Here is a 15,612-nt window from a genome sequence, read left to right on the forward strand (position 1 = left end):
GGTAAAGTGCTGTGATATCACAGCTCACAGCAATCATCTTGCCTCAGCCTCCCGAGTAGCTGGGACTACAAGTACCTACCATGATGCCTGGCTAGTTTCTTTTTTTTTTTTCTTTTTTTTTTAGTTGAGATGGGGTCCTGCTCTTACTCAGGCTGGCCTACAACAATTTCTTAAAATTTAAAAACAATTAAGATCTCATGCAGAGGCTCATTCGTGTAGTCCTAGCACTTTGGGAGGCTGAGGTGGGAGGACTGCTTAAAGTCAAAAGTTCAAGACCAACCTGAACAAGGGTGACTCCCCATGCCTACTAATAATAGAACAATTAGCTGAGTATTGTGGCATGCACTTATAGTATACCCAGCTACTAGGGAGGCTGAGGGAGGAGGATCACTTGAGCCCAGGAATTTTAGGTTGAAGCAGACTATGATGTACGCTAGTCCAGGTGACAGAATAAGACTCTGTCTAAAAAATAAATAAAAATTAAAAAATAGGTTCACACCTATTTTTAGAGCCCTAGCACTCTGAGAAGCTGAGGTGGTTGGATCACCTGATCTCAGGAATTCAAGACCAATCTGAGAAAGAGCAAGACCCCATCTCTAAAACTAGCCGGATGTTTGTGGCAGGTGCCCACAGTCCCAACTACTTGGGAGGCTGAGGCAAGTGGATGGTTTGAGACCAAGAGTTTGAGGCTGCTGTGAATTTATGACACCACAGCACTCTACCAAGGGCAACAAAGTGAGATTCTGTCTCAAATAAATAAATAAATAAGGCCGGGCACAGTGGCTCACACCGGTAATCCTAGCACTCTGGGAGGCTGAGGCAAGTGGATTGCCTGAGCTCATGAGTTTGAGACCAGCCTGAGCCAGAGCCAGAGTGAGACCTCATTTCTAAAAATAGCCAGGCGAGCACCTGTAGACCTGCCTGTTGTGGCGGGCACCTGTAGTCCCAGGTACTTGAGAGGCTGAGGCAAAAGAATCACTTAAGAATTTGAGGTTGCGGGCGGTGCCTGTGGCTCAAGGAGTAGGGCGCCGGTCCCATATGCCGGAGGTGGCAGGTTCAAACCTAGCTCCGGCCAAAAATAAAAAAAAATAAAAAAAAATCACTTTAAAAAAAAAAAAAAAAAAAAGAATTTGAGGTTGCTGTGAGCTGTGATGTCACCGCACTCTAACCAATGACGACAAAATGTCACACTGTCTCAAAATAAATAAATAATAAATGAGTAAATAAAAATTTGAAAATAAACTATATTATTTAGAAATATGTAAATATATAGTAAAAAAATTTTTTTTAATAAAACAAATTCAGGATAATAACCTTTTGTGGGAGGCCCAAATGAGGCTGGAATGGGAAAGGCCTACTAATAGAGTAGCCAGATAAAATATAGTATGTCCAGGGAAATCTGGATTTCAGATAAACAAATACTTTATGTCTCATGCAATGTTTGAAACATACTTATACAAAAAAATTATTCTTTATTTTTCTAAAATTCTAATTTGAGTGGACATCCTAGTTCCTTAAGTTTTCTTGTTATTTTTTAAATCCAGCCCTGTAACCTACAGGTAGCTTCATGAGTGTTGGTACTGCTCTGGATCTTTAAGTAGATGGTTGTTTCTTGGGTGTTCATTTTGTTATTATGCTTCACAACTTTGTTCTTTGGAGTGTAATAGCATGTTTTTTGCTCCCTATACAAATGTTAAGGATTTCAGGGTTGGATAATAATTTTTCCCAGCACCTTGTCAAGCCACAAGCAAACAGAACAGATATGCCATCTCCCAGTTGGCAGTGACCCGCGTATAGGGAGGCACCAGGCTGTCCCTGTGTTGATGCCTGGAGCTCTTAATCTCTCAACCCTTCTCCTTCAGGACCACTTCCACCACTCACCTTTTACACTCAGCCAAATGTCCACCTCCCTCACCCCCACGGGGTTCTCAGCCCGGCAGACGTAGTAGCCTTCATCCAGGTCCTGGGAGCAGTTGCAGACGGTGAGGGTAGAGCTCTGACCATCCTGGGTAATGAGGTAGTGGCTGCTGGGTTTGATGACCACCTCGGGCCGGGTAAAGTTCCTCAGCCACAGGATCCTGGCACGGGGGTAGGCTCCAGACACTTGGCAGGTGAGTGTCACATTGCCCCCCACGAAGCACGTCTTCATGGGCTCAGACAGGAGGGAAGGGCTCCCTGGTGATCACAAGAAGGTAAAGAAATACCAGTGTTTAAGGAGGTTCAAATCACAGCCCAAGATCTTCAAGAAATTACAGTTGTCTCCCCCTTATTCACTGTTTTGCTTTCCATGGTTTCCGTTACCACGAAAATATTACATGAAAAATTCAAGAAATAAACTCAAAGTTCTAATTTTTTTTCCACCAAGTTTTAAATTGTACACTGTCCTGAGTAGCATGATGAAATGTCACACCATCCTGCGCTGTCCCCTCTTCATCAAGAAGGGTGAGTACAGTGGAAGAAGGTATTTTGAGAGAACGGGGGAGACACTTTCACATAATTTTCATGACAGTATATTGTTATAATTGTTCTATTTTAATATTGTTGTGAATCTCTTACTGTGCCTAACTTATGAATTAGACTTTATCATAGTTATGTATGCATAGCTAAAACACGGTATCTACAGAGTTAGGTACTATCTGTGGTATCAGGCATCTACTGGGGTTCTCAGAACATATCCCCTGTGAATAGGGAGGACTATTGTATTTCCCTCCTAACCAAGCAACTCCAGGAATTTCTGCACCACATCTGGTCTTTCATAATAAAAGCTAACATTTGTTGAACATTTACTATGGGCAAGGCACTGTTACACATATTAGCCCAACTTGTTCTCACAGTAACCCCTTTATCCCCATTTTATAGAAAAGGAAACTGAGTCACCAAGAATGTTAATTAAGTTGGTCAAAGTTACATAACTAAATAAATAATGCAGCTGGAATTCAGATGAATTGTCCCAGTTTGCCCAGAACTTGGGGCTTTCAGTGCCACGTCCAGGAAAGTTCTGGGTAAACCAGGATAAATTGGTTGCCAGGCATTTGAACTTGCATCTCAGAAGCGAATCTATCAGATGATTTCAGCCCCCTAAACTTTAGGTCTTCCCAGTGTGACCCCAGACATGATGAAGCTGAGACAAACCATCCCCAACCTGCCCTGCCTAAACCATAGAAGTAATGAGATAATAAATGATTATTGTTTTAAGTCACTACATTTGGCCATAATTTATTACATAGCAAGAGATCACTGATGTATTCAACTCACCTATTTTGTTCACTGTTCTATCCTTCGCTCCTAGAAACTGCACCTGACACATACCAGGTGCTCAGTTAGTATTTGTCAAGTGAAAAACTGCTTAGACTAGGCCTAAGAGGCTTGGCCAAGCACCTTTCAAGTTTAAAAGGAATGAAACATAAAGCAAAAGAAAGGAAGAAAGGGGAAGAAGCCAATTCACTCTGACACCCTGGGATTTGTTTCCAGGAACTGCTATCAAATGCTTCTCCCAGGAGAGAGGAAGGGAGGGTAACCCCAACCCCAGGACAAAGCAAGAGAGACTCACCAATCTGCACCACACAGCTGGCTCCCGACACTGGCCCCACTATGTGGCTCCCAACACACTTGAACTTCTTGCCATCTGACAACTGGGACTGGTTCAGCACTTCCACTCCCAGCTTTGACTTCCCTATGATCACAACTCCTGGCTCTTCTGTCCAGAGGAAGTCAGCGTCAGGGTAGCCCCCATCCCAGCGACAGGTGAGCTGCAGCACAGACGATCCTGATGACATCTCTGCCCAACACTGAGGAGCTGATGGAGGCGGGGCTGCAGAACAGCAGAGAAGAGCACAGGCTTAACCAGGACTCCAGGATCAACCACTGCACTGATTCTGAGGACTACAGAGCCAGGGTCTTGGAGAAATATCAACCCAGGTTAGTGTACCTTGAAATTGCTCCTTGCACAAATTCCTATCTGACAATATAGTTAGGTTCCCCCTGCTGACTTTTAAATCTCCAAGGACCTGGGTCTCATGCATCTTTGCATTTCTTACTCGCATCGTGTACCCATTTACATATAATTAATTACACTAATTACATTCCATGAAATTACAAATTCAGTTCCTCCATCATACAACTCACATTTCAAGCGCTCAGTAACCACACACATGGTGAGTGGCTGCTATATTGGACCACATGGAGGAAAACATTTCTTTCATTGTAGAGCGTTCCACTGGGAAATGCTGGCCCTTAAAAACTAATAGCAGCTGCCTCTGGCCAGAGCTATGTAAGACAGAGTTACAGGTGGAGGGAGACTTATTCTCCCCCACCCCTGACATACATGCCTTTGTACTTCTGTCCCTTTTCTACAGGTACATGTATTAATAAAAACACACACAAATTCAAAAGATTACAAACCTGTAAATCCAGCATACTCCATATGCATTAATAACCATATGTGTATATTCATGTATGTTATGTACATAAGCATATATTTTATATATCTTATATAATACATATAAATATAAATTTAGATCTTATCCAAAAAGATGGGTATGTATAAGAAAAATTACTGCAGATAACCAAAATAATGGTTAGAATACAAGTGATTATTTTCTCCTTTATAATGATCTGTATTTCCTACAACAAGCATGTATAATGCTTTTATATATAATAAATTTTATTTATGATAGAGAACATTGGGACTTATAAAGGCTCTGATAACATATGAATTGAGTAACGTGCCATATCCTGCCTGTTAATTTGCCCTGACACTGTCCTTCCTTAGCATGGCTTAACGGACACTCTGCATTTCCACAGTGGTCTTCATCCAAGACATCTGTGTATTGGAGTATCTGGTTGGTGTCTCCCCATCCCCCAAATAAAAGACTCCCAGACTCCTGGCTCATGACAGTGCTAGAAGCCTGAAGCCTGTGATGGTCACACTGGGTTCACAAAAAGAATGTATGAGGATGGATGAATAGATAAATAAATAGTGGCTTGTCCGTGTAATAGACTATTACTCAGTGCTAAAAAGGAATGATGTGCTGATACATGCTACAACATGGATAAAGCTCAGAAGAATGATGCTGAATAAAAGAAGCCACACACAAGGCCACATATTGTATGATCCATTCATATGAAGTACCCAGAGCAGGGGAATCCTTAGAGGTGGAGTGCAGGTTGGAGGTGGTCAGGGGCTGGGAGGAAATTGGAGTGAGTGTCTGGTGGGTGTGACGGTTTCCATATGGAATGATGAAAACATTTCAGAACTAGATAGAGGTGATGATTGCACAACATTGTAAATGCCCCTGATTATACATTAAAATAGTTAATGTCATATATTTTCACCTCAGTTTAAAAAAGGAATGCATGGGGTTCTGCATTAGTTTCCCTCTGTGGCTCCCAGGGACTCTCCTGCAGCTCTGGTGAGCAGCAAGCTTCTGGAAGGGATCTCCAGATTCCCTGCCTGATACATCACAGCCTCTGGCTGGGTGTGTATATGTGTGTTAGTTATGCAGGCTGCAAAAACATGTTGGGACCCATGCAGCCACCGACATGCCTTTAAACACAAAAGAACAGGCACAAACACAGGGAGTGATTCTTACGCACAGTAGACCAGGAGCTCGGTGGTCACCTTTCGTTGTCTCCCGCTGAGCATGTTCATGGCCAAACAGGTGTAGTTTCCCTGGAGGTTTGGTGACATCAGAAACAGTGTGAAAGAGCTGAGCGTCAGGTTGTTTCCAAAGGGCTCGCCCGAGGAATTCTGGGCCTGGAACCACCACTCAACCATGGGTAGAGGCCAGGAGCTGCTACTGCAGCTGAAGTCCACCTGGGAGCCCCTAGCTGCATACAGGGTGCCATTGGGGAGCTCTCCCGTGGCCGAGATGTTGACCTCAATCTGATAGGGGCCGCCTAGGAATGACAGGGGGAGTGGGATGGAATTAATGACTTCAGAGTTCATTTGAGCATCTTATCATCTCTGATAGACACACGAGGGATCAGGAAGCAGCCAATAAGGACTGTATCTACAGAATGCTTACTTGTGACACATGTGCCAAGCGCCCTGACACATTATCTTCTTTAACCCTGGGTGATTATGCAAGATTTATCAGGGATAAATCCTTAGAGAAAAGGAAACACGTAAACTGTTCCTTTTTAAGAACACTACAAGAGTGGAAAGAATAAATGTATCTACGCAGAAAGGAATTAACCCTGGAGGCCAGGGACTGCTTGCAAGGTTGGCCTGTGGCCCTTGGATTTTAGGAAGGTTCCCACCATTCCCAGAACTGAGAAGGGTCACTGTGCCTAAACTGTTTCTACAAACAACGTAGTTTATGCAGAACACCTGCTCCCCTTCTGGGAGTCAGGAATTTTGGTTTATGCAAGAAAAACAGAAGGTGTCTCTGTGACCAGCCCCTATTGCGAAACCTTGGGCACTGAGTCTGGACTGAGCTTCCCTGGTGAGAGAAGAGGTGAGTGTGTCCCATGTAACTCCATTAGGAGACTCTCAGAAGCTTGCCTGGTTCCCCCGGATTTCATCTCATGTGCCTTTTCCTTTGCCTGATCTGGCTCTGCATCCCTGTGCTGTAATAAACCATTCCACATGCTGAGTCCTGTGAGTCCTCCCTGGGGGCGCCCCTCTCCTTGGGGGTGCTCTTGAGGACCCCAGCACAAAAATCACACTGAAAAACAGGAAACAAACTAGTTGCATGACTTTGGGTAATTTACTTACACTCCTTAGCCTCCATTTCCTCATCTGTAAAGGAGGGTGATGATAGTCCTCACTTCCCAAAGTTATTGTGACAATTCACTGAGCTAGTACAGCAGAGTACCTGGAAAGTGCCCAGTATTTTGGAAGCACCTGGTACACTGCTAGGCCTCATCCTGGTCTCCCCCACCCCATTTCTGAACTTCTTTCTTATCCCCTGAAATGCCCTCTACTGTTGGTGCCTAGTGCACCTAAGATGCCACATCCCCTTAAAGAATATGTCTCCCCCATAAATACATACAGTAGAATCTCTGTAAGCTGACCACCCAAGGAACTGTGACAAACTGGTCCACACACGGAGGTGGTCAGCAGAAGGAACTAGGCCTACTGTACTGATACGGACATGTGGTGCGTGTCTGGTCCATGAAAATTAGGTCAACTTAAGGAGGTGGTCAATATAGGGAAGTGGTCAACTATAAAGGTTATACTATATATTACTTGTCAATTAAAAAATTGTTTAAAGAGGCAGGGCACAGTGGCTCACTCCTATAATCCAAGCTCTTCGGGAGGCTGAGGTGGGTGGATTGCCTGAGCTCAGGAGTTTAAGACCAGCCTGACCCTGTCTTTACTAAAAATAGAAAAAAATTAGCCAGGCATTGTGGTGGGCACTGGTAGTCCCAGCTTCTCAGGAGGCTGAGGCAGGAGAATTGCTTGAGTCCAGGAATTTGAGATTGCTGTGACACCATGCATGGCACTCTAGCCTGGGCAACAGAGTCAGAAAAAAACGAGTTTTTAAGAATATATCTAACAGCTATTTTTTGTAAAGTAATTTAGTATGCTACCTTTCCCAGAGACTTCATCTTTAAAAAGAAAGAAAGAAAGAAAAAGAAAATCCAGGAAGGGCAATGCTTAGTCAAAGGAACAAATCTATGGCCATAGGATATTTTTTTTTTAGTGAGACAGGATCTCCGTCTGTCTCCCAGGCTAGAGTTTAGTGGCAACATCATAGCTCACAGCAATGATGTGTGAGCTCATTGGGCTCACATGATTCTCCTGCATCAGCCTTCTGTATAGCCTGGGCTACAGGCATCCACCATTACACCTGGTTAATTTTTTCTATTTTTAGTAGAGAGAGGGTCTCACCATTGCTCAGGCTGGTCTTAAACTACCGGTCTCAAGCAATCCTCCCACTTTATCCTCGCAGAGTGCTAGGATTATGGGGGTGAGCCACTGTGCCCCACCCACCCACCTACAGAATTTTGAACAGAAAAAGGCCAATGGAAAAAAACATTATGGGAGGAAAAGAGCTAAACAGAGCTCTTTGAAGCAAAGCATCTACTTCATCTATGTCCAAGGCCTTCATATAACTATAGAAATCCTATTCTAAGGACAATATTCTTGTCAAGTGGGGGATGGTTCCTAACAGTTGTAGGGATCTGCCACAATCACGTCACCTCCCAGGGAAAAATTATACTGTGGTTTGGGAGGTGCTCAAATGTCCCATTCACTGCTGCTGGCTAGTTGGTTAGGTATGCAGACCAGCAGGTCCTAGGGAGTGCCCACGGTTCGTACACAGGGAACAAGCCGACGCCTGCGCCAGCAAAAGCAGTGTGTCAGATTGGACAAGTCTGTGTCTGGGGGAAGGGGACCCCAGTGGCCTGCCAGGGACCGTGTAGAACTCCAGAAATCAGCTGGGAGGAAGGCTTTTGACCAGCATAATTCTCAGCAAAGAAATGGAGCTGGTTACAGAGAGTGGATGAGAAGAAAATAGTTAAATTAAAAAATAAATAAATAAATAAGAAAACCTAAAAGGGCTCCTGCACTGGTCAGTGTTCAGTCACAGCTCACCTATAAACCCCTTGGGTTGAGTCTGATTTCTTGTTTAAAGCTGACACTATCTTCTTGATGGCCTGGGGTTTTTTCCTCTTCCCTGGCTCACTAGAAAGGAGGCAGTACAGGTTTCCTCCCCCGGCTCTCTCTCCTCCTCTCTGATATTCCTAAACTGAAACCACCAGCCCTTTTTGCTTACAGACTGATGGTAGCAAGCACTCAGAGAGACAGACAGGGGAGAGAGGAAACCAAAAAAGGGGGGCAGTTAAATAAAAATAAGGGGTAGTTACCAAAATTCAACACTTCTGTTCTCAACTCATTCTTTCACCGGTGCCTTAGCCTAGTGACTCCAAGCTCACTGAGTTCAGAGAAAATCTCCCTGCCACTTACAAGCTAGGGCAACTGTCATCTCTTTCATTCTCACTTTCCAGTCCTGCCTATAAAATGAAAAGAACACTGATGACTTAACATCACTGGGTTAGTGAAGGATCCAGTAAGATAACACAGGCAGAGCACCTAGCCTGGTTAATGGTCAGGAAATGGCACCTGATATTATCAGTAGTATACTTACAGATTGATCCTAGGACAGCAGTCAGCAGATGACAGCCCGCCCTTTGTTTTTCTGAGGTGTTTTTTGAGATGGGGTCTCTCTGTTGCCCAGGCTGGAGTAGAGTGGCACAGCATAGCTTGTTGGAGCCTCAAACTCCTGCCTCAGCCTCCTGAGCAGCTGGGACTACAGGCATACACCAGCACACCCAGGTAATTTTAGAAAATTGTAGAGATGGGGTCTTGCAATGTTGCCCAGGCTAGCATTTGTTTTTGTATGGCCCATGAGGCAAGAATAGTTTTTACTGTTCCATCTATAACTTGCAGTTAACCTGATGAGATAGAACACTACCGTTGAATCCTAAATAAGTGAAATATTATCCTCTCCCCAAAAGAATCCCATTCTTCTCACTAGTAGACAGGTACTAGAAAAGAAGTACTCAATTAGAATTATAATTTAAATCTTATCAATAAAAATACGTGGAAATGTCTTTTGTCTGTTATTACATAAGTACTTCTAGAGTATCCCTGATCTTACCTACTGGCCCATCAAGCCTAAGATACTTACTATCTGGCCCTGTACAGAAAAAGTTTGCTGAGTCGTGTTCTAGAATAATCTGCTGCTGCCTTCCTGTTCTCTGCTGTCATTCCTGATGTCAGAACTCGCTTCTTTGCTCCGCCACCGTAACTATATGGGTTGGCCAGTCCAAGGTTGCAAAGGATTCCTTTACATCTCAGTAACTTGGGTTCCTCGCTAACTGGAAAAGTCTCCTGACCTTCAGACATTTACTCTTCAGAACAGCATTTTGATTTGAAAATGACTTAAGAAAGTACCATGTAGTCTCAGCTGATCAGTGGACGTGTCTATAGTCTCACAATGGGAAAACTCAGAGACTGTTTTGATAATCACTTTTGTAAGCAAAAATGACAACCCATTGTTTCTGAATCTCCCTAGTAACTACTGATCTTGTACAAAGAGTCCAAACCGAGAGGTCTCCAGGCTCTTATAAGCACCCCTCTCTGCTTCAGATAAACTTGGCAAGATCCAAATTAATCAGTTCTTGGGTAAAAATCACCCCATCTTCTGATAGGAGCCAACAATTTTTCTTTTATGTGCCCAGCATTCCCTTTCCCTAAGACTCTACGTGGTGATAAGGCAGTGGCACCACCTGCCATCACAGAAGGAGGCTCTGATAATGGGTACATATTGGATGGGCCCACATCTTTCCTGCAACATACTCTCTTGGAAGTTCAGAGAGACACAGCCCTGTCATTAGCTAGGCAGAAGCACATCCCATCTCCCAAACCCCAGCTGAATCCTAAGGGACCCTTAGAGGTTGATACAAACCAGCTTCCTCGTTGCCTGTGGGCCAGCTGGTTCAAATGTTCCCTAACCACTTTCTTGGCCTGAGAAAAATAGACACAGGGAGAGCCTGGCACCAATGTACCATGAAGTCTGACTGGGGTCCTTAATGGGCTCTTTGCTCACTAGATTACTCAGCTCCGCAAATGCATAAGAGACGAGATCTTGAAAAAGAAGCACAAAATCTACCAGGATGTGTTAAGATCTATGATATATATATATATATATAATATATATATATGTAGAGAGAGAGAGAGAGACATTCTCAAGCTATCACCTTGGTTAGAGTGCTGTGGCATCACAGCTCACAGCAATCTCAAACTCTTGGGCTTAAGCGATTCTCTCGGGTCAGCTTTCCAAGTAGCTGGGACTACAGGCACCCACCACAACGCCTGGCTATTTTGTTGTTGTTGCAGTTGTCATTGTTGTTTAAGCTGGCCTGGGCTGGGTATGAACTCTCCAGCCTCAGTTTATGTAGCCAGTGCCCTACTCACAGAGCGACAGGTGCCACCGGATCTATGCTATTTTTTCCATCCCTCCAGCCTTTCTGCAGGTAAACACGGAGCAGCTGGTCCAATCTCATTTCCTCTCCAATCTGGAGGTAGGAGGTGATAGGTAAGTTGATGAAATAAACAGCCACAGCGGTCCTGAACTCCTCTGGATCAAGGGAACTCTAAACTTTTAGGAGCAGAGACCCAATCCCAAAGGCAAAACTCTTCATCCTCACCTTTAAATGAAGAGAGCAGTCCAGACTCTTTTGTCCTGACAAAAGCACACTGCAGGTGTCTATTCCAGGCAGGTTAAATCATCCTGGTCCTAGAGCAAACCTGACTCCAAGGCAAGGTGCAGAAGCTCACACCTGTAATCCTAGCACTCTGGGAGGCTGGAGTGGGTGGATCCCTTGAGCTCAGGAGTTCGAGATCAGCCTGAGCAAGAGTGAAATGACTGTCTCTACTAAAAATAGAAAAATTAGCCAGGTGTTGTGGTGGGTACCTGTAGTCCCAGCTACTTAGGAGGCTGAGGCAAGAGGATCACTTGAGCCCAGGAGTTAAAGGTGGATATGAACTCGGCTGAGGCCACAGCACTCTAGCCAGGGGCAACAGAGTGAGACTCTGTCTCAAAAAAAAAAAACCAAAAAACAAAAGTACCTGACTCCGTAAAAGGCAAAGGCACCAAATGCTCACAAATCAATAAGCAGAGGCCCAGGAAGTAAGTGGGAGAAACTCACCAGCCCTCATACCTCCAGTTTTGTGTTTCTACAGCCTCTCTGTCCGTACACACATTCCAAGTCACGTTCAGATAACAAATTGTCACATTTCAGAAATTTTTCCCTTCAGCTTCCAAGGCTATGGTAGAATATTGCCAAGCTTTTCTCCTTGAGAGAAGGAGGGAATGTGACCAAGTTAGCAACCATGTCAGTTAAAGGATTTGGGCACATGGGGTCCCTGACCCGCCATAAGGCCTGTTTAAAAGTCCTATAAGTGTAGGGTGGCGCCTGTGGCTCTGTCAGTAAGGCACCGGCCCCATATACCGAGGGTGGCGGGTTCAAACCCGGCCCCGGCCAAACTGCAACCAAAAAATAGCCGGGCGTTCTGGTGACCTGTAGTCCCAGCTACTCGGGAGGCTGAGGCAAGAGAATCGCTTAAGCCCAGGAGTTGGAGGTTGCTGTGAGCTGTGTGAGGCCACGGCACTCTACCGAGGGCCATAAGTGAGACTCTGTCTCTACAAAAAAAAAAAAAGTCCTAAGTGTAAGGTGATTGCTGGGAACTTGAGATGCACTATCTCACAGAAATCCCATCACCCACTTAACCAGTATATCAAGGAAACACGGACCACCTGCATAAATAAGTGAGCCGAGGGCTGCACAAGTTTATCACACTAAGACGTGCTGCAAATCTCTGACGAGGTGCCACCAGTGCCCCTGATTTCACAGATGACAAAACTAAGGTTGGAGGAGTTTAAGGCACCTTTCCAAGGTCACAAGGACAACAGCCAGCAGGAGCCACACCTGAACCCAGGCATCTGGACCTCAGAGTATATATTCTCGGCCACTCAGCAGTATCACCATCCTCTGCCCAAAACAGTGGTTGGATCAAACCTAATCCCAATTCCCAAACTATCTATGCAGAAATGAGAGCCAAGTTCCAATGAGAGATGCCAAGGCCACCCTGTCAGCCACTATCTAGGGGCAGGAAGGGGGTCCCTGATGCCCAGAGAGGTCTGGGGTTTTTTCCCAGGCCCCTCCTAGAATGGGAACAAGGAGTGGGATCCTAGAGGGCTCTGGTGTATGTGAACCAAGGGGCTAAGGTGGCCGAGCATGGTGGCTCACGCCTGCAATCCCAGCACTGTGGGAGGCTAAGGAGGGAGAATTGCTTGAGCTTAGGAGTTCAAGACTTGCCTGAGCGAGAGTGAGACCCTGACTCCTAAAAAAAATGAGTCATGGGGAGTGCCTGTAATCCCAGTGGCTTCCAGAAGCTGAGGCAGCAGGATGCCCACAGCCCGAGTCTCAGGTTGCAGTGAGTTATGGTGCCATTGCACTCTGCTCAGGCCATAGGGTGGGACTCTGTCTCAACAATAAAAAAAAAAAAAAAAAAGGCTCAGCGCCTGTGGCCCAAGAGGCTAAGCCACATACACCTGAGCTGGCAGGTTCGAATCCAGCCTGGGCCCGCCAAACAACAATGACAGCTGCAACCAAAAAATAGCTGGGCGTTGTGGCGGGTGCCTGTAGTCTCAGCTACTTGGGAGGCAGAGGCAGGAGAATAGCTTGAGCCCAGGAGTTGGAGGTTGCTGTGACAGGGTGACAGCTACCCAGGGTGACAGCTTGAGACTCTGTCTCAAAAAAAAAGAAGCAAATAAATAAATAAAAATAAATAAGGAAGGGGCTAAGATGTCTGTGTCCTACCTTCACAGACAAGGTCAACATCAGTCAGGAATCCTGCATATTCCCAAATGAAGACGTTTCCTCAATAAAAATCACACCGTAGTAACACACACACACAGGACTTCCCTTCAGAGAGTGCAAAGCGCCAGAGTTCACTGACAGTTTTAAAAATGTAAGTTCACGAGATCTCAAATTTATCTCCCTGCAGGGCAATAATGAAACAATCCATCCTCCAATAAACTCAGCCAGTTATTAATAAACCAGTGTCAGATCACATCACCATAAATGGGACAGTGATGATGAAGAAACAAAGTTGTCACACCCCCTTGTTCCCCTGTGGAACTTGGAGGGATGATTAATTATTATTGGGCAGCCTGCACTGACAGAACCCAGCCAGCTGCTGCCAGAGGCTCACAGTGGAGGCCAGGCCAAGGTGGGTGACAATTTTTCATACACCCCCAATTCATTCTTGAACATCCAGAAATATACTGATGATATCTCTAGATATAGGAACACGACACTCATGGATTCCATAAACTTTGCAAGTTGGCAGAAACCTTTGAGTTCCTAAGAATCTAGAACTGTCCTCAAAACATCTCTTCCTTCATTCTTTAATTCTAATCCACCAGCACGTCCTGCTGATCAACCTCCAAAATATTTTCTAAACCTGTGCCTTTTCCCCCAAGCTGCTGTTGCCACCCTCGTTTCTGATCACCAAGATGTTACACCTCCAATTGGCTTCCCTGTTTTTATGTGCTCAGCTCTTCTTGAAACCACACACACACACGTATACTCCACGTGCAAATCAAACAGTGCCACATCCCTGCTGGAAGCTCCAGGAGTTCCTCCCACACCCAGAATCAAATCCCAAGTCCTGACCAGGGGAATTCGTTTCCTAGGACTGCCTCGACAACACACCCCAAAACGATGGCTTAAAATGACAGAAATTGATTCTCCCACAGTTCTGGTGGCCAGAAGTCTGGAACCAAGGTGTCAGGAGGGATGTGCTCCCTCTGATAACTCTGGGGAAGACCATTCCTAGCCTCTTCCCCGGCTTTTGGCTGTGCCATCAATGCTTGGCATTCCTTGGTTTGCAGCTGCACCGCTCCAATCTCTGCCCCGTCCTTCTATGACATTCTTCTCATGCATCTCTGCCTTCACATGGCATTTCCCAATTTTCATAAGGATGACAGTCCAACGGGATTCCCCCTAAGGATCTCATCAACCTGATTATATACACAAAGACCCTATTTCCAAATAAGGTCACGTTTGTAGGTACCAGAGGTTAGGACTTCCACATATCTTTTGGGGGGACATAATTCAACCCATAACACCAGCCCTACCAGCCCACACAGTCTGGCCTGGTCGCCCACATTTCACGTGGCTGCCGTCCCACACGCTAGGCCCCCACCACACCAGCCATCTCCCCATCTGCCAACGCACCACACTCAACCCATCTTGTACCAGTGCAAGGCTCTCCTCTTCTACTTGGACAATTGGTTCCTACTTACCACTCAGCTAAATGTCACTACCACCAGAAGGTGCTCTCTGACCCCCTAATGTAAATCAGAGAATCACATCACTCATCTCATTCTCTGTTTTTACACCACTTGTCTCTGGTATTGCCTGATTCATTTGCTTACTTGTTTCTCACCTGCCTTCCCCGACTAGGCTGCTCCTTCCACGGGCTGGGGACCTTGTCTGTCTTGTTCACCAGTGGCCCCCATCTAGAACCATGTCTGGCAGGCTCTCAATAAATATATCTTGAATAGCTGGGCATAATGGCTCACGCCTGTAACCCCAGCACTCTGGGAGGCCGAGGTGGGCGGATTGCTTGAGCTCAGGAATTTGAGACCAGCCTGAGCAAGAGCGAGACCCCATCTCTAAAAACAAAAAATTAGCTGGTCGTTGTGGCGGGAGCCTGTAGTCCCAGCTACTAGAGAGGCTGAGGCAAGAGAATCACTTGCCCAGGAGTTTGAGGTTGCTGTGAGCTATGAAGCCATCGCACTCTACCAAGGGCAACAAAGTGAGACTCTGTCTCAAAAAATATATATATATATATATATGTTGAATAAAGGAATGAGTATATTTTTCATTTTATAGATGAGGAAAATTGGGTTCAGAACAGTAATGTGATCACACGGGTCTGGTACTAAACTACACGCCTGGATCTAGAACACTAAAGTCCCTCTAAACCAGAGACCGGCAAACCTTCTCTACAGAGGCCCAAAGAGCAAATATTTTTTGGCTTTGCAGGCCACAAGATCTGTGTCACAGCCACTCACCTCTGCCATCATT

At 45.3% G+C, this 15,612-nt stretch overlaps 1 protein-coding gene across 2 annotated transcripts in view; it reads right to left on the reverse strand.

Annotated features, from left to right (window-relative positions):
* VSIG10 (V-set and immunoglobulin domain containing 10) overlaps positions 1-15,612 on the reverse strand; it is a 38,019-nt gene that overhangs the window by 7,667 nt on the left and 14,740 nt on the right. For both annotated transcript variants that reach the window (XM_053589453.1, XM_053589454.1), the window contains exons 3-5: positions 5,596-5,898; positions 3,551-3,811; positions 1,882-2,175 (exon numbers count right to left, since the gene is read on the reverse strand). In XM_053589453.1, the coding sequence (XP_053445428.1) occupies positions 1,882-2,175; positions 3,551-3,811; positions 5,596-5,898 (858 nt within the window). The remainder of the gene's footprint in view (positions 1-1,881; positions 2,176-3,550; positions 3,812-5,595; positions 5,899-15,612) is intronic.

The sequence above is a fragment of the Nycticebus coucang genome, chromosome 4, assembly GCF_027406575.1.
Source record: "Nycticebus coucang isolate mNycCou1 chromosome 4, mNycCou1.pri, whole genome shotgun sequence".
Lineage (NCBI taxonomy): Eukaryota > Metazoa > Chordata > Mammalia > Primates > Lorisidae > Nycticebus > Nycticebus coucang.